At 35.4% G+C, this 18,468-nt stretch overlaps 1 protein-coding gene across 4 annotated transcripts; it reads right to left on the reverse strand.

Annotated features, from left to right (window-relative positions):
• Positions 1-1,179: 1,179 nt before the first annotated feature.
• Positions 1,180-9,819, reverse strand: LOC107875599 ((R)-specific enoyl-CoA hydratase). 4 transcript variants are annotated; one of them, XM_016722374.2, is made up of 5 exons: positions 9,693-9,819; positions 9,464-9,584; positions 8,556-8,886; positions 2,038-2,153; positions 1,180-1,954 (listed from the first exon to the last, which is right to left on the reverse strand). In XM_016722374.2, the coding sequence occupies exons 3-5, from the start codon at positions 8,796-8,798 to the stop codon at positions 1,834-1,836; spliced, it is 480 nt and encodes a 159-aa protein (XP_016577860.1). In that variant the 5' UTR covers positions 8,799-8,886; positions 9,464-9,584; positions 9,693-9,819; the 3' UTR covers positions 1,180-1,833. The 4 variants fall into 4 exon arrangements, with proteins under 4 accessions (XP_016577860.1, XP_016577862.1, XP_016577861.1 ...); XM_016722376.2 differs by lacking the exons at positions 9,464-9,584; positions 9,693-9,819 and adding an exon at positions 8,887-9,287 and having other exon boundaries at positions 8,556-8,809; XM_016722375.2 differs by lacking the exons at positions 9,464-9,584; positions 9,693-9,819 and adding an exon at positions 9,048-9,285.
• Between the last annotated feature and the right edge of the window lie 8,649 nt (positions 9,820-18,468).

Raw genomic sequence — 18,468 nt, forward strand, 5'->3', positions numbered from 1 at the left:
TTGTGAAACTAGAATATACATGAAAAAGAATTTATCATATATGTGAATCAATGTATAATTATGCTATCATACATGTGAACCAATTTATCATACATTTGAACCAATATTATACATTCGAATGTTTACTGAAATGGCACAGTTTCATTATACAATGATTTGAATGTATAACAACATATTATACATTCGAAAGTTTACTGGAATATCAAAGTTTCATTATACATAGGCTTTAATGTATGCTAACATATTATACAAAAAAAAAAAAAGCAAATGTAATATTGAAAATTTCCATAACCCAGTCAAAAATATTTTAATATGTTGATATACTAATTTTGCAATCTTTATTAAATATTTTAATATGTTAATAAACAAAATTATTTCAAATAAAAATAGATAGAAAAAAAATGAAAACCCTGAAATTACCCCAGATATATTATACATTTCTCTGAATGTATAATTAAATATTATACATTCGTATTTCAACATAACACCCAACTATAAAACGAAAAAAAATCACAATGTTTTAAATCATATTATCATACGTTTCTTTGACTGACACAGATTCATAATATATTTACAGTCACATGTATTTATAGAGAAAATTTATTGATTTTTGCTTTCCAAATCTTGAATCCAAAATTACAAAAAAAAAAAAAAAAAAAATTATCCAAGATTACAATTAAAAAAAAATTGATGTTTAAGGAAACATCTTCCTCTCAAATATTGTTTATTATTATTATCCATTCAAAAGTTAAAGTAGGTAATTATTGCCATCAATTAAAGAAAAGTAAAGTAACTAATCATTTCAATTACCTCAAATTAAGAAAAAGTTATTTCATCATACATTCACCAATGTATAATATTTGGAAGAATGTATGAGTTATTTTACAAAAATTGGGGAGAGAGAAAAGAGGTGGGTATCTTGTGTAAATATTTTCATTAGGTTGGTTATTTATGTGATTTGCCCTTAAAAAATTTCAGTAATTCACGTTCCTTTTTTCTTTGATAACTAAAAAAGTCACTCTAATCTTCAGTTATTAGCTTCCGTTTCTGTGGAGTTTATGAATTGTTTCTTCTGTAATTTTTACTTGTTTAATGATTAACCAGGACAGGAGAATAAAACTAAACGTAACTGAGAGTTTGGGAAGAAAAGTTAGAACACAGGAGCTTCATAACTGACTATAGGAACTATGGAAAAACATTTATAAGTGAATTGTTAAAAGGGTAGAAGACACGTTCTGCCAATTCTTGCATATGTTATGCAGTCCTCTTGGCAGTGGAAGTGGTATATGCTAGTGCCAGTGAGTTACATATCGACTTATGTCTGTTAATTGGACATGATTAAATAATAAATTGATGTGAGAGTACATATTAATCATTACAATGGTGTCAGCATCAGATTGCGAATAAAGCTTTTTCAGTCGGATGTGTTTTCCTCCTCTCTCGCCTACTTCAGTTTTCTCAAATGGCAACATCTATGGTGGACTCCGCCTCAACATAGTGCTTTCTTACCATCCACTGTGTCGTATATTATAAGGGATTAGTACTATTTTCATCAGAAAGCAATCAAAATTCAATACTCCATCAAGATTTTACAGCTCAAATGACAAACGCAAATCAAATGCAACTTTGATGTGTAAGAACAAAGCATCAACATTTGCTAACTACTCGTAACTTAAACTTAGAGGCTTTGACCTGAATGACACATATGAGGTAGAACTTGTACATGCAAATGATCTAGAACTGCAATTCTCAGGGATATTCCCTTGGTATTTCTTACGCGAAGCTCGTGCAGCTTTAGAATGTTTTTGCTGACAAGCAAAAGGTGTTTACAGATTAGCTGGAAGCACTTGCTAAGTTTGGTGGTTCTATGACTAGAGATGGTAACATTGCTGTTGCTTCACCATCAATAACCAGAGGACCATTGCATTTGATACATTTTGTTGACAGTTTTGCGCTGGACCACAAAGAGAAATGCAATTAGGAGCTACAAACTACATACTTTATACCGGTACTAATCTTCATCCAATATGCACTTACATGTACTTGTTTTTCATTCGTCTAATGCTTGTTGCCTGTACTTCAGCAATGATCTCCTCTCCTATATAAACAGGCAATTTGAAGTGCAAGGTTTGTGAAACATATATAGCTCCTGGCTGGAGAAATTACCAAAGAGCAAGAGTTAAGAGTTACACTAGAGTTACACTAAGGGATTATTCAACATAGAACTAGAACTAGATAGGATTTCCCCATTCAACAACATCAACAACATACCCAGTGTATACCCATTCAACTATATAACATATTTAGCTAGTTCAAGAAATATATAACAGTATTAAATTAAAGCTATGTACACAAAATGATTAGAGATCGGTTGAGCTATCTGGATAGTTTAACCAATTTCAGAAGGCTATTCACCTTCATTTCAACGTGAACAACTAACACTTTTACCTCTGCTTGACTTTTAAATAACTTGATAGTGTTAGAAACTTGTTTATCTTATCATTTTATAAATAAACTCTTGGCTAAGTATTTTGAGGTTTGGGATTTAGACTAGATACATGAAAGGTGAACGCTATAGTTTAACCATTTCTTTTTTCGATAACCGTGGTGTCCGGGCTAGCTTGCGTGCAACACAACTAATTCCACGGAATATCTGCCACCTCCCACCAAGTAACAAGTACCAGGTAACTCTATCCATCAAACCTAGAACAGATGGGAAGAAATCACGTAGTGTTTGTCTCTCGTGGGAATTGAACCCGAGCTCATGGTGCTCAACCCAACTTCATTAAACCACTAGGCCAAACCCTTGGATGATGTAGTTTAACCATTTTAGGAGATTATTTAGCATCATTTCTAGGAGTGGCCTTCATGGTAGGACGCTAAGCTGAGATGATTACATGTGAAGAGGAGATGTGTGAGGAGGTGTGTGAGGTTGATTATGATGGATATGAGATGTAGATGTAGGCCGAAGAAGTATTGATGATGTTAAACGGTTAGTAAAATGTACAGCTGTCCATTGACAGCTAAGCTGTATATAACAGTTAGTTAGTTTGTTAATCTAACTTAGTGACTAAGATACGTGGGATAGCAATGAGCTAAGAGAGTCTATAAATAGGAGCTAGAGGAGTAGCAGTTCTTAGCACTTGTACTCAGAATTTTCTTCTCTTTCAGTTGCTGTATACACAGTTTCTCTTTGTTCGAGCTTACAAATTACTTTGTTCTTCCTCTTGCATGGTAATAGTTAACATGGTATCAAAGTATTTTGGGCAGATCTAGGGGATTATCTCGACGATTCACACTAGAAATTCTGCAGATTTTGTGTAAAAATGGTGATCGACGGAGTATCTCAGGATCGCGAAGATAACAGAGCTCGAGGAGAACCAGTGACTGGGAGTTCGATCATAATTGATCATTATCATCCATTGTATTTGAGTTCAGCTGATGTACCAGGAGCATTGTCAGTTGGGATTCAACCGACAGGGATGGAGAATTACACGCTGTGGAGTCGAGTAATGAAGATCACATTGCTTGGAAGGAACAAGCTCGGATTCATTGATGGCTCTGTTTTAAGGAGTGATTTCGATGGAGAATTGAAGAAGATTTGGGATCGTTGTAATGCGATCGTCATCTCATGGCTAACCTGCAATGGGAGCAAGGATTTATTTAGTGGAATTCTATACTCTTCTAGTGCACATCAAGTATGGCTCGATCTTAAGGAACGATTTGATAAAATCAATGGATCGCGAATGTATCAATTGCATCGGAGCATTTTTACTTTAACACAGGGAGTATCAACTGTTTCGAATTCAATTTTGCCTCCACCTAGTTGTGATTGTGCCAAAGCAAAGGAGTATGTCGAGCAATTTTAATACCAGCGTCTGTTGTAGTTTTTAATGGGATTAAATGATAGTTACTCGCAGGCTAGAGGCCAAATCCTAATGATGCATAATCTGCCTACTGTGAATCAAGCATATGCCCTAGTTATCCAGGATGAGAGTTAAAAGGGCATTGCTGGAAATATTCATGATGAGATGGAATCAATGGCTATGTATACAGGAAGGAACAAAGGAATTGATGGTCCTAGTCCTGAGGGAGTGGATTCCATGGCATTATACACAGTCAGGAACATCAACAAACAACAATTTCAGAAGAGAAATTTCAATAGTCTCTACTGTGACTACTGCCACACGAAAGAATATGTTAGAGAGGGATGTAACAAACTTAAAAAATGTGACTATTGCCATGCTACTGGTCATGTGAAGGATGAATGCTTCAAACTAATTGGTTATCCGAAAAATTGGAAGGGCAAGAAGAAAGTGAATGCAGCAGCAGTACGAGCAGGTCATCTGCTGCAGGGAATACATGACCAACAACAAAGCTTAAAAAAAGTAAATACAGTGCTGGGAGAGTAGTTGTTGACCCAAGATCAATTGGTGCATTTGATGAACAAAGCTACGTCAGATCAGCTTCAACAAATATCTGAGGTGTTGAATAAAAATAGCAATGGTGAGTCACATGGCAATGCCAATATGGCAGGTAAGTCTAATACTGATTTACTAAAGTGGATTGTTGATTCCGGTGCTACAGATCACATGATAGGTAATAATATGTACCTGAAAAATAAAAGGCTGGTAGGCCAAATAGGGAAAGTCCAATTACCTACAGGTAACTCAGCATCAGTTTCCCATATAGGTGACTTTCAATTAAATACAGAAGACAAGATTAGTGATGTGTTGTGTGAGCCAACATTAAAATTTAACCTTTTGTCTGTTAATTAACTGACAAAGGAATTGAATTGTTGTGTTTCCTTCTTCCCCACATATTGCATATTTCAGGACCTTTTGTCTGGGAAGGTCAAGGGGATTTGGTGATGTAGAAGACGGCTTGTATGTCCTAAACTGGAAGAAACAAAAGGAAAGATGCAAAATCATATCTGCTGTTACTAAGTCTGAAGATCCAGCTATTTGGCACAAAAGATTGGGTCATATTCCCATAAGTGTTCTTAGAAGAATAAAAGAATTCAATAATAATGGTAGTTTTGCTATAGATCATTGTGATATTTGTCCTCAAGCTAGACAAACCAGAATTCCATTCCCTGCTAGTAGCACAAGTTCAGATGTTGTTTTTGATTTAGTACACATGGATGTTTGGGGACCTTACAAGGTCCCTACTCACTCTGGAAGGACATATTTCCTTACTTTAGTAGAAGACAAGTCTCGATGGACATGGACTTTTTTGCTCACTCAAAAATCTGATGTAATTTTTGTTATGAGACAATTTCTGCTAATGATAAAGAACCAGTTTAACAAGTGTGTTAGAGTGTTCAGAACAGATAATGGAGGAGAATTTTTTAATGCTAATTGTCATGAACTATTTACTATGCATGATATTGTCCATCAAAGATCTTGTTGTTACACTCCACAACAAAATGGTGTTGTGGAGAGGAAGCACAGACACCTACTGGAAACTACAAGAGCTATCAAATTTCAAGGCTGCTTGCCTAGCAAATACTGGGGAGAATGTGTTGAAGCTATTATATACATCATAAATAGGATACCTCTGTCCATTTTGGGGAATAAGTCACCATATGAGCTATTCTATGGGAAGGAACCATCTTTATCTCATATTAAGGTGATAGGATGTCTTGTCTTTGCTACAAACCTATTGAAAGGTGACAAGTTTGCTCCTAAAGTTAAGAAGAAAATTTTGCTTGGTTATGCTGTAGTACAGAAGGGGTACAAGTTGCTTGATATTGAAACAAATACTTTATTTGTTAGTAGAGATGTGACGTTCGATGAAACAGTTTTTCCCTTCCAAACACTAGGACTTAAATCTGAGGATGATCTGCATTTTCTTATGCCACAACCACCTGCTCCGACATGTTATCATAGCCCTTGTGTGATACCTATACCAGCTGATACTTCTGGGGTCCCTGCAGAAGCAGATGTTCCAGTGCATGAAAAAACAAATGATTTGCCTGATCTTGAGACCGTAAATAATGATGATAATGCTTTGCCGGGAAACGATGTTGCAGTGGTTGAAGAAATAGATCTCGTACTAGCCGTTGTCACTAGAAAGTCCAACAGGCAGGCAAAGCCACCCCTTTGGCACACAGACTATGTTTTGCCAGGAAAGAAAACATCAGCTGGGAATTGTCTATATTCCATTGCAAATGTGCTTGATTACCAGAGCATTTCTCCTTCATATAGAAACTTTGTTACCAAGATGTCACAAGAAAAGGAACCTAGTTCCTATCAAGAAGCTATCAGAGATTAAAGATGGATTACAGCTATGCAGAATGAGATACAAGCTCAAGAAGATAATAATATATGGGTGCTCACACAACTTCCTGCAGGCAAGAAGGCAATTGGGTGTAAATGGGTGTATAAGATCAAATATAAGGCAGATGGTGAGATTGATAGATTCAAGGCTAGGTTGGTTGCTAAAGGTTACAACCAAAAGGAAGGTTTGGACTATCAAGAAACTTTTTCACCTATTGTAAAAATGGTAACAGTCAGAGTGGTCATTTCATTAGCAGCTGAAAATGGTTGGAACATCCATCAAATGGATGTGTTCAATGCTTTTCTTCAAGGTGACTTGAATGAGGATGTATACATGGAATTACCCTTGGGATTTGATCATCAAAGTGAGCAGGGGACAGTATGCAAGTTGACTAAGTCTTTTTATGGACTTAAGCAAGCAAGTAGACAGTGGAACATTAAGCTAACCATATCTCTACTTAATGCTGGCTTTCAACAGTCACTTTGATTACTCTTTATTCACAAAAAACAATAGAGGTAGTATGGTAGTAGTACTGGTTTATTTTGATGACTTGTTGATAACAGGAAATGATCATGAGATGGTATTGGACACAGAAGATTCTTCAAGATAAATTCAAGATTAAGGATTTAGGTGACTTGAGATATGTTTTAGGCATTGAGTTTGCAAGGAGTGAGGCTGGAATTCTTATGCACCAGAGAAAATATTGTCTAGAGTTGATATCAGATATGGGGTTGTCCAACTCAAAGCCTGTTGGAGCTCCCATAGAATTAAATCAGAAGCTTACCACATCAGAATTTGATTCATATTTGCCACCTGTTGGCAGCACTGACAAGCTCTTAGAAGATCCTACAAGATATCAAAAGCTTGTAGGCAGACTACTTTACTTGACTATAACCAGGCCAGATATTCCATTTGCAGTTCAACTTTTGAGTCAATTCATGCATAAACCTAAAATATCTCATATGGAAGCAGCAATGAGAGTGGTTAAGTATGTCAAGCATTCACCAGGATTAGGAATTCTTATGACTTCTAAAGGTGCAAAGCAGTTGAGAGCATTTTGTGATGCAGATTGGGTATCATGCCCAAACACCAGGAAATCAATCACTGGATACTTTGTGTTTTAAGGAGATTCTTTGGTTTCTTGGAAATCAAAGAAGCAAAATACTATCTCAAGAAGCTCAGCAGAGGTTGAGTACAAGAGTTTGGCATCTACTGTGGCTGAGATTGTGTGGCTAGTTGGACTGTACAAGGAACTGGGAGTTGATGTTGCTTTGCCAGTGTCCATATGCAGTGATAGCAAGTCCGCAATTCAAATTGCAGCTAATCCAGTGTTCCATGAACGAACTAAGCACATAGATATAGACTGTCACTTCATCCAGCTTGGATTAGTTCAACCAACATATCTACATACATCAGAGCAACCTGCAGATTCACTGACCAAGGGTCTTACAATAGTTCAACATACTTATCTACTTACCAAGCTAGGCATAAAGAATGTGTTTCATACACCTAGCTTGAGGGAGGGTGTTAAACGGTTAGTAAAATGTACAGTTGTCCATGTCAGTTGTATATAACAGTTAGTTAGTTTGTTAATCTAACTTAGTGACTAAGATACGTGGGATAGCAACGAGCTAAGAGATTCTATAAATAGGAGCTTGAGGAATAGCAGTTATTAACACTTGTACTCAGAATTTTCTTCTCTTTCAGTTGCTGTATACACAGTTTCTCTTTGTTCGAGCTTACAAATTACTTTGTTCTTCCTCTTGCATTGTAATAGTTAACAGATGAGAGGTGAGTAGACAGGCCATGACACACATACAACTTACTGGGAACATGACACACCTACAACTTACTGGGAACGTGATCCTATATAGGAAGATATTGAGGTGATGGATTAGGATATAAGGTTGCTAGTTGAGCGTTGCATCTAGTTTCCTTATCAATAATGTTATTATTACTCTCATACTAGCTTATTTATCGATTATCTGTTGTTTCTCTGCTTTGGATATCATATTTTGTTGTTGCTACTGCTTTCTTTTCCACTGTTTTTTAGTATGGCTTCTTCTCTTTTGTATTTGTTTTACATAATTCTTTATATGCATTGCTAAGTCTATAAATGAGTTGCCGACACCTTTCTCGGACTCAACTTGTGAGATTACACCGAGTATATTGTCGTTCTATTCAATATCACTCTAGATTAAACTATCCACTCTTAACACAAATCTGCTGAAATTTGAAACAAGGAAACATGATTTAAAGAGTCCAAAACTTACAAAATGTGCAGCAATAATCCTGGGAAACAAGGAAGCAACAAGCATCCCAGGAACAAGGCGGTCGTTGAAACCAGCATCCTTGGCGCATTCAGCATCAAAATGCAATGGATTGGCGTCGTGAGTCAGCTCAGAATACCCAAGAACATCAGCATCAGTAAATGTCCTGGTTTGCTTCAAAATGCTTCCGATTTTAAACAAATTCGGAGAAGCAGACGACGATGAAAATAGACGTTTTGTAAGCATCTTCTCCAAAACTTCAAAGACAATAGACAAATCGTCACTCGGGCTGATTGAAACTTCTCAATATGGTAAAGCAGGGTGCACTTTTCACCTGTAAAGATAGTTCAAATGATAATAAGTCAGAAAATCAGAATTCTGAATGCGGTTAATTGAGCCCACTCAAAGATTTTGATTAACAGATTGTATATGAATCTGAAGGCTCTTTGAAACAAATCATCAAACAGGTTGTGTGCAATATGAGTCTTGGAATACCCCTGAATTACCGCACCAATTAGAGTAGATAACAGCTAAGATCAAAATGGCCATTAATGTACGGGGTTGAAAATAATCCTTAATGTATGAAAAAAAATATTTTAAATCTTCATGTGTTAAGTCATCAAAATAATCTTTAATGTATAAATTTTTTTGTTGTTTAGTGTATACATAATCAGAATAGTTTTTAATGCAAGTAATTTATTTTTTATTAAGTTTTAACCAAAAACTCATTAAAGTGAAGCAAAAACTACTCTTGGTCTCCCGTAACAACTTTATGCACCTGTAACAATAGAGTACACATTTTTTTTTTATTTTTTTCGATGGCGGAGTCAAAATTTTCACTAAGGAATTTCAGAAATAAACATAAACAAATCGAAAAAGTTTAACATTCAACTATATACACAACACCATACCCGTAGTTGTTCCGAGGATAATATAATTTTTCGTCGAAGGGATAGCTCCGCCCTAAGTTTCCTTGTAAGATAATTTTGGTTGCAATACGAGGGAATTGTTCCGAGGATAAATTCTTTTCACCTTCAATTTTAAGATGGCAACAAAAAGGGTGAGAGGTGGTAGGGAGGCGTTTAAAAAAAAGTATTTTTTTAAATAACATAAGAATTTTGTTAGCAAAAATTCACTTACCATCTATATATGTTGGATGATATTTGCTTATGGGTTTCACTATTGGTTACGTGCTATTTCAATATCGTCTATTTCTTTTCCTTAAATGAGAGTACATGCTAGATTTTCTAGTAATTTGAATTTGAGCACTTTGATACGTCCCAATATTAGAATGAAATGAGCCCGAAAATATGTATATAGAAGATTCATATTTTAGCCTAAACAAGTTTAGGATGGACTAGTAGTTGATATTGACTCATCGATTAGCTTGCACATGGATTATGCGTGCTCGACGATAGAGGCTTCTGCAGTCCAGTGCACTAAAACTATCGCTATGCGTGGGCCCCACCACAAGGGTATACATTTCTGTCAGAGGCTGTTTTCAAGGCTTCTGATACTCTTGTTGTAGGAAATGGCCAGCAGCGGTCACAAGGCTGTTATATGTAATGCAAGCTAGTAGACGATGAGGGGAGAAGGGAGAAGAAAAGAGGTCAGCTTTTATATGTAGTGCTATTTGATTGGCCTAATAATCCAATACTGGTCCATCCCTTAGATTTATTATACTCAGATACGAAAATATCAATTACTTTTCATCCATGCGAAAGCATCGCTGATAAACGGCTCCACCCCTCCAGAAGCAATGTCTAGGTAGCAGCAAGCCTGCCTTAGTTCAATTTCATAATGTAAGCTCTGCGATGCGAGATTTCTACTTAAACATTGGAAAGAGGTATCACTTCTATGTGCTTGTTGATTGTAAAAAATGTAATTGTAACGTAGTTGTCTTTATGCTCAACGCCCACAAACATCAATTTTGGAATCGTACACATCTTTGTATTCAACCTTCTCAGTCCGGAAATAATAAACACTTCCCATACGATTCTCTGTAATTCCGTTCGGTCCTTTATATATGTGCAATTTCTTGGTTAAAAGCAATTGTGAATTGTGAAATTACCCTAAATAGGGAGAAAAAATGAAAACACAAAAGATGTACTGCTTTGTCTATGTATTGGTCCGAACTTGCGTGTTACAATTTAGATTTTAGAATGGAACTAGCATATAGACTATTCAGGGAGAGAACAAACGGTTCTTTGATGTGGCTTTTTGTTTGGGGTGCGAAGCTGAAGGAATTGGGAAGCTATCTTAAGGCAAAGGACATGGGATGTCCATAATTGAAAAGATGGACTTGCTGTAGTCAGTCGGTCGACTAAAGTAATCCCTTTTTTTTATCCATTTGGCCCAATTGGATACATGCAATCTCTATACTCAATTGATACACTTTTCAAAAAAGGGAAAGGAAATTCTATGCTAGCACATGGAGTCCCTATACCCAATTGATATTCTTTTATACTACATTAATACACTTTTATACTACATTGATACACTTGCAATGTCCATATACTCAATTGATACTCTCTTGTACTAGATTGATACATTTTTAGAATGCATATAGATATAATACAGAGGCATATAAAATATGTATCTAAATAATAATTGTAGTTAAAAATTGTATAGAATGTGTATAAAAGTGCTATAATTATTATATAGAATATGTATATATATAGAAACTGTATCATTATTATATATAAATATATATATCTTTAACAATTGTATTATATTAAAAATATAATTAATAGGAATAAAAAATATAATGTACTGATTTTTTTCTGCTTTAATTATAAATTATTGAGAAAAAAACTTCATAAAATTATATTTAATTGTTAAAATAAAAAAAGTAACTTTTTAAAATTTAAAAAAGAATAGCGAGAGTGTGAGAAGAGCAGCCAACAAAGGAAAAAGGAAAAAGAGAAAACAATGAATTGGTATATTAAAAAGGAGTCGAAATGGCTAATTAGTAGAATTACAATTCTTAAGTTACTTTTGGTGGAATTTGTTTGGCCGACTGGCCATTTTCGTCCTTTCCCATATCTTAATGATGTGAGGCCTTTTGAAAAAAATTATGCGGGTTTGGTCCAAATCAGACAATATCACACTATGTAAGAGCGTGTTTGGGTTTCCTGGTTGACCTATGGATCATGGCGATGGGCCACGTGGAATTTAGTTCAAGGGGTAGATTGAAGGGTGTGCAAATCAAAGTCTCACATTGGTATCTGAAGGGACGAGAAAGCTACATATAAGGTGTAAGATCTTTTAAATGATATGAGGCCTTTTGGGAAAACTGTGTGGCTTCGACCCAAAGCAGACAATACTACATTATATAAGAGTGTCTTTGGGCCAGCTGAGCCCAAGACTTTTGCATTTTGTGGATGTTTCACATATCAATCTATCAGTAACACTTTTTGTGTATACAAGGCGTGAATCACAGAGTGCTCATCCCAAGCGGAGAGGTTGTGGATTTCCTTACTAGTTCAAAAAAAAAAAGAAAATATGCGTACGCCAAACCTATTGAAGAGTGAGTCCATATGACTTTAGCTCCATTCATGGTTGCCTCATGACATGTACCTTAATTGCCTCAAGGTGAGTTTCAGACGACTATCCATTTTGCCTTTTAAAACATTAATTGATATGTACTAACTCCACCTAGATGCAACACCAAATTGAAATTTAACTAAGTCATTCTATAAAAGAATTCTAGTGCTTATTCCATTAAAAAGAAAACATGTTAAAATCTTTGGAGAAATGCCATTATATCACATTATTATCGTGCAGCAGCAGGCAACTAGCACTTGACGTAACATTACATCTATGAGAAGGACGTATAATAACTAGCAAGGTTAAATACAATTCATCACGGGGATGAAGAAACTCTGGTGATATTCATTAATTAAGTGCACCAAGAACCAGTGCTTATTAGCTGGCGTTGGCCACAGATTTTGGATCATATTTTGAAAATCTATCTTCAAATATTTGTTTGACCATGAAATTTGATTAGATTTTGAAAATTGAATCTACAATTGACATGTCAAATGCATTTCGACGTGATTTAATTTGCTAAATATGTACCAGTACTGATGATAGAAAATAAGTGCTTCTAATTTGGCCGTTAATTCATACCTCAGAAAATAAACTAAGTTTGATCTTACTGGTACCATGAGATTTCTTGAGAAGGACTCATGAATCGAATTTGTATGGACCACCAAACTTTCTAAAAGAACCACTATTATATGGTAGTGTTAATTATTGCAACGCCGATCCTACTACGTACTGCAGCTCCCCTTGACGACGAGTAATGAAAGTAATAATAACGAAAAAAAACAAAGAACACAGTTTTACGTAAAAAATCCTCCGACGGGGAGAAACTCGGCGGTCAGGCCCACAAACATAACAGTTGTTACCCATCTCTTACCAATTTGTGGACGTAACATGTCAAAAGGACAAAGTAAACGATATTATCATGTCTCTTTGAGACCTTTGCATCGACCATTTGTTGCATGGAACAAATTGTTACGTGGCGTGTCGTCGATCTTAATAAGACTGACCCCCTCTCCAACACACAAACTAAGAAAATCAAAGAGGTATACAGAGCAAATCATGAGAAAAAAGAAATTAAAGAAAGCTACGTTTCTTGTAGTGGTACATGGAATTAATGGAGACATAGTAGTTGTCTACTGGAGCTAGCATTTGGCTCTTTCAAGGTTGTACGTTTTGTTTTCTGAAATCTCGTTAGGGAATCTAGTGTTTGGAGGACCAAAAAAAGATACATCACCTCTTTAAATACATACTATATTCTCCATTTTAATTTAATTTACATATCTTAAATTTAATTTGACTAACCACGGCATTTTAAAAAATGAAGAAAAATCAAAAGAGATGTATAATATATCAAAATATTATTTAAATCTTATAATTTTAAACGTGACATGCAGAATGTGTTGGTATTAGAAAATTATCAAATACAAAGAATGATATAATATATATATATATATATTATCTAAACAGATTAAACAGAAAAATAAAATAGTTATATAATGTGTTGTAGTCCCTTTCGTTACTTGTTAGAGAGAGAAACGTTTGGAAAGTGGAAGGGAAGAGTATTGCATGTAATTAAATTTTAGGCATATAGTTGAGTGAGTTAATTGAAAGATGAAGTGACAGTGATATGTCAATGGAGGACAAAATATATACTATCTGGCAACAAGTGGAAATGAAAAGTGCTGATAAAGAATCTAAAAGAAAAGTCTTTGACATTGACATGGAGCGAATTCAGTTAAACTTTTTTTTCTAAACACTATGTTTATTTTTTTATATTTTAAAACTATTTAGCGAAAATCTTGAATTCGACAGTACAGGCAAGGATGGCGAGAAGTGGTAGAAAGTCGTGGAATTGTGAAATAAAAGTATATTGCTACTTTAAAGAAAAATTATTCATGAGAAATGCTATTCATATGGATTGATGGTGTAGTTTTTTTCCGCACCATTAATATATTTTTACTTGTATTAGAAATTTAATTATTATATTATTTAAATAATCTGATAGTACAATTTTCTTTTATGTGAACAATTTATACATAGTAATAGTTAAACTGTTTGGGGGGATAATGTCGGATTTAGGTCTTTTAATTTTAGCCAATGATTCTTCATATCCATAAATTTCAGGTCAAATTAAGAATATAATTACCTTCACAATGATAGTTCGAAGTTGGAACCAAGCTTTGGTATTTATGTAGGAAAATTGAAGAAGAAATGTGGAAAAAAAATTTCTGATGTGCTAGTATTAAGACAAAATTATTGTGGAACATGAGTTGGTCATGTGCTAGCATAATGAAAGAAACATGTGTGCTGTTGTGGTACTTTCCCTTTTCAATGTCCCTTTCTAGCTACACCATTTTTCTTTTCTTTCTTTCTACTGCAAATGGAGGGTGAAACGAGTGAAGCATGTGAAGCATGGATCTTCTTCTTGCCAACATCCCCCCTCAAGTTGGAGGGGAGGGATGAAACCCCCAACTTGGATAACAAATGATGATGAGTAGATCCAGAGAGTGGTTTAGTAAGTAAATCAGCAAGTTGCTGCTTTGTCGGAGTGAATTGAAGGGAAATAAGGCCAGTGATGTATTGTTGACGAACAAAATGACAGTCAAGCTCCACATGCTTGGTTCTTTCATGGAAAACTGGGTTGTGGACGATGTGAATCGCGGCTTGACTGCCAGAGTGAACCAGTACTGATAAAGGAGGAGAAATGGAGAGATCTTCAAGTAAACGTACTAACCAGGTAATTTCAGAAGTGACTTTTTGCATTGAGCGGTATTCGGCTTTAGTTGAAGAAAGAAAAATCGAAGCCACCAAGGGTTATGAAGAACCCACTGATTGAACGATGAGTGTCCTTGCAGGATCCTCAATCAGCGTCACAAAAGGCTAAGAGCTTTAAAGAGGGATCAGAAGAATCCTTTGTCCTGGATTCAATTGGAGGTATTTTAACACACGCAATGCAGCAGCAAAATGAGATTGACAGGGTCGCTGCATGAATTGACTGAGTTATAGAACAGAAAATGCCAGATCTAGATGCGTGTGAGTCAGGTAGTTCATCTTCCCTATTAAGTGCCTGTAAATTGTAGGATCACTAATAGGAATGTCACTATTTTCTTGTAATTTGATGGAGGTATCTAACGGAGAAGTAACTTTTGTAACATGTGTGCAGTCGAATTCCTTGAGGAGATTCATAGCAAATTTTCGTTGAGTAATAATGAAACCTTGTGGTTCTCTGATAACCTCCATACTCAGGAAATAATGAATCTCCCTCAGTCCTTGACTCTGAATTCTGAATTTAAGAAATATTTAATCTCTGCAATCTCTGTCACATCACTTCCTGTTAACAAAATATCATCGACATACACCGCCAGGATAGAGATAAGACCTCCTGAGATCTTGTAGAATAAAGAATAATCATTTAAAGAGGTTGCATATCCCTTATAGGCAAGAGCATCAACGAGCCTAGAATACCATTGTCGAGACGCTTGCTTCAAATCATATAGAGACTTCTTGAGTAGGCATACCTGATTAGGTGATGTAGAATCGAGACTAGGAAGAAGTTTCATGAAAACTTCTTCTTTTAAGGTTTCATGTAAGAAAGCATTATTCACATCTAATTGTGAAACCATCTAATTCTTCTTAACTGCCACTGCCAAGAGGCACCTGATTGTTGTCATTTTTACAACAGGGGAAAAAGTCTCACTGTAGTCAATCCTTGAATGTCCCCCCTCACTACTAATCTTACTTTAAATCTCTTTATTGAACCATCTGAAAGAAGTTTTACTTTGTACACTCATTTGCATGGTAAAACTCTCTTTCCCACAACCAGTTCCACAATATCCCAAGTGTTGTTCATTTGCAAAGCTTTAATTTCTGCATTCATTGCAGCTTGCCATTCTGGTTGGGATGCAGCTTGAGAGTAGTTGGTTGGTTCAGCGTAGTAATGTAGAGAATGAAAAAGATGTTAAATAGGCATGGATAGAGAGTTGAAAGAAAAAATAGGAGCAGAAGGAGGCAATGCAAAGCATGTATCAGAAAGATTGGTGACGTACACACTGTTGCACATAAAATCATATAGATATCCTGATTTTTTAGACAACCTTGCTGATCTTCTAGGAGGAATAGGCTCAAGAGTAGTAGGTTCTTGTCCAGGAGTGGAAGAAGGAGTAGATTTTGATGTAGGTTTAGGCATAATTGTGTCTTGAGAGGGAGGCACAACAGATTCGGTTTAGGCATGATTGTGTCTTGAGAGGGAGGCACAACAGATTCTGCAACTTATTGTGGACTGCAGATTACTTGTGGTGGGTCTAAAATTATATCAAAAGAAGGAGTTGGGGATGAAAAAATAGGAGTGGTTGTAACAGAGTTATCAACAAAAGGAAAATGATTCTCATAAAATATGACATGCCTAGAAATAAATTTTTTTCTAGTTTTATAATCCATATTTTTATATCTTTTTGACCTTGTGGATAGCCAAGAAAAACACACTTTGTTGCTATAGGGTCAAATTTCCCTCTTCCTTGAGATAGAGTTGAACAAAAACAAAAACAACCAAAAGTTTTTAGAGATGAATAAGAAGGTGGCTGATTGAAGAGTATTTCATAGGGTAATTTTCCATTCAACACTTTTGAAGGAAGAATATTAATTAAGTGTGCGGTTGTGAGAACACACTCACCCCAATATGATATAGGAACCTGTGACTGAAAAAATAACCCTCTAGCAATTTCTAAAAGATGTCTATGCTTCCTCTCTACTACCCCATTTTGTTGGGGTATTGCTATAAAACTTTTTTTGATGTAGAATGTCATTTTCCTTCAAATAGGTAGCTTCATTAGTCCCTTTTCCAAGATCTAAAGCATTGTCAGATCTTATGCATTTAACTTTCTTGCTAAACTATCTTTCAACCATAGATAAAAAGAACTTCAAAACTGAAAAAGCATTACTCTTAGTACTTAGCAAATATGTCCAAGTTCCCCTACTATAGTCATCTACAATAGTGAGAAAATATTTATATCCATTGTAGGTAGCATTCTTATAAGGGCCCCATGTATCAATATGAATAAGATCAAAGATTTCTTTAGTTCTTATAGCACTGATGGGAAAAGTGGATCTAGTTTGTTTAGCTTGAGGACAAACATGACATATGAAATCAAAATTATGGGATTGCTTGATAAAATTGAAAAAATTCATTGCAGATAAAGGCAAATGCCCAAGTCTGTTATGTCAAAGTCTTATATCTGATATAGCATCGCAACAACAGAAAAAAAAAACTGGATCAAAAATGGAATTTCTTTCTTTTGGAAAAGAAATACTTATTAAAAAAACTAGACTTAGAAATGGTAGATTGCAAAAGATAGAGTCCCTCTCTGAGATCACGAAAAGTTACCACCCTCGTTATTGAAAGGACCTGCAAGAGACATCCATTTGAATAAATAACAGATTTCATTTGATTTGATCACTTAGTCTATGTAGAGAGAAGATTATATTTGAACATTGGGACATGTAAAACATTAGTAAGAATGAGATTCGGGAGAATAGGCACACTTCCTATGTGAGTGACAGTTACTTTGAAAGGATTAGGTAAACTAATGTTTAAAGAAAACTGGAGAGAGGTTATAGAAGAAAAAGAAGAAGCATCAAAACACACGTGTTCTGATGCTTCTAAGTCAATGATCCAGGTTGTAGAGTTAAAAACTAAAAAACATTTTCCTGAATATTTAAGAACCGTACCAGCTACTACATTTGCATTGATTTTTGTATTAGGATTGGATTGTGAAATTTGCATTTCCTTCATCATTTGAGCAATTTTTGTTCTTTTCTCTTTGCTGAAATGTTGAAATGTTGAAATGAGCTATTACTTCCATCCTTGGAGAACTGATAAGTGCCCTTTCCCCCTTCTCTTGAGTAACTTTCCCCATCCACATGACCATCCTTATCTGTGAATGCTGCATTTCATTTAACCATAGCATTCTTTTCCTTTGTTAATTCAAAATCATCAGGAAAACCCAACAGCCTGAAACACTCGTCCCTCACATGCCCTTGTTTAAAACAGTATGTGCAAGTTACATTGGGGTTGTATTTTGCCCTTCTTACTTTTGACTTATTCTGAATGTTCCAGGTTTGTATCCATTAGATCCAGACTTTTGGGGGTAAATAATAGCCTTCTGATTTCCAACTGCATTTCTCTGCAACTGATTTCCATTTATAGTTGTGAAAGACTGATTTTCTCCTCGAATATTTTGCTTCATTTGATTTGTTACCATGAAGGAGGATGAATCAGAAAAGATATGTGTATTCACATAGATTTCTCTCTGATTTTCATCCTGTAGCAACGAGTATGCAACATCCAAACTTGGCAAGGGCTTCATCATCA

The sequence above is a fragment of the Capsicum annuum genome, chromosome 6 (assembly GCF_002878395.1).
Source record: "Capsicum annuum cultivar UCD-10X-F1 chromosome 6, UCD10Xv1.1, whole genome shotgun sequence".
Lineage (NCBI taxonomy): Eukaryota > Viridiplantae > Streptophyta > Magnoliopsida > Solanales > Solanaceae > Capsicum > Capsicum annuum.

Bases quoted from the DNA above. Each gene is read 5' to 3' on its own strand.
- LOC107875599 (XM_016722374.2), bottom strand. From the start codon at position 8,798: ATGCTTACAAAACGTCTATTTTCATCGTCGTCTGCTTCTCCGAATTTG. The intron at 2,154-8,555 runs GTAAGTTTTGGA...TAATTTCTCCAG, and splicing joins GGATTATTGCTGCACATTTT to CCAGGAGCTATATATGTTTC. The intron at 1,955-2,037 runs GTAAGTGCATAT...TTTGTGGTCCAG, and splicing joins CGAATGAAAAACAAGTACAT to CGCAAAACTGTCAACAAAAT.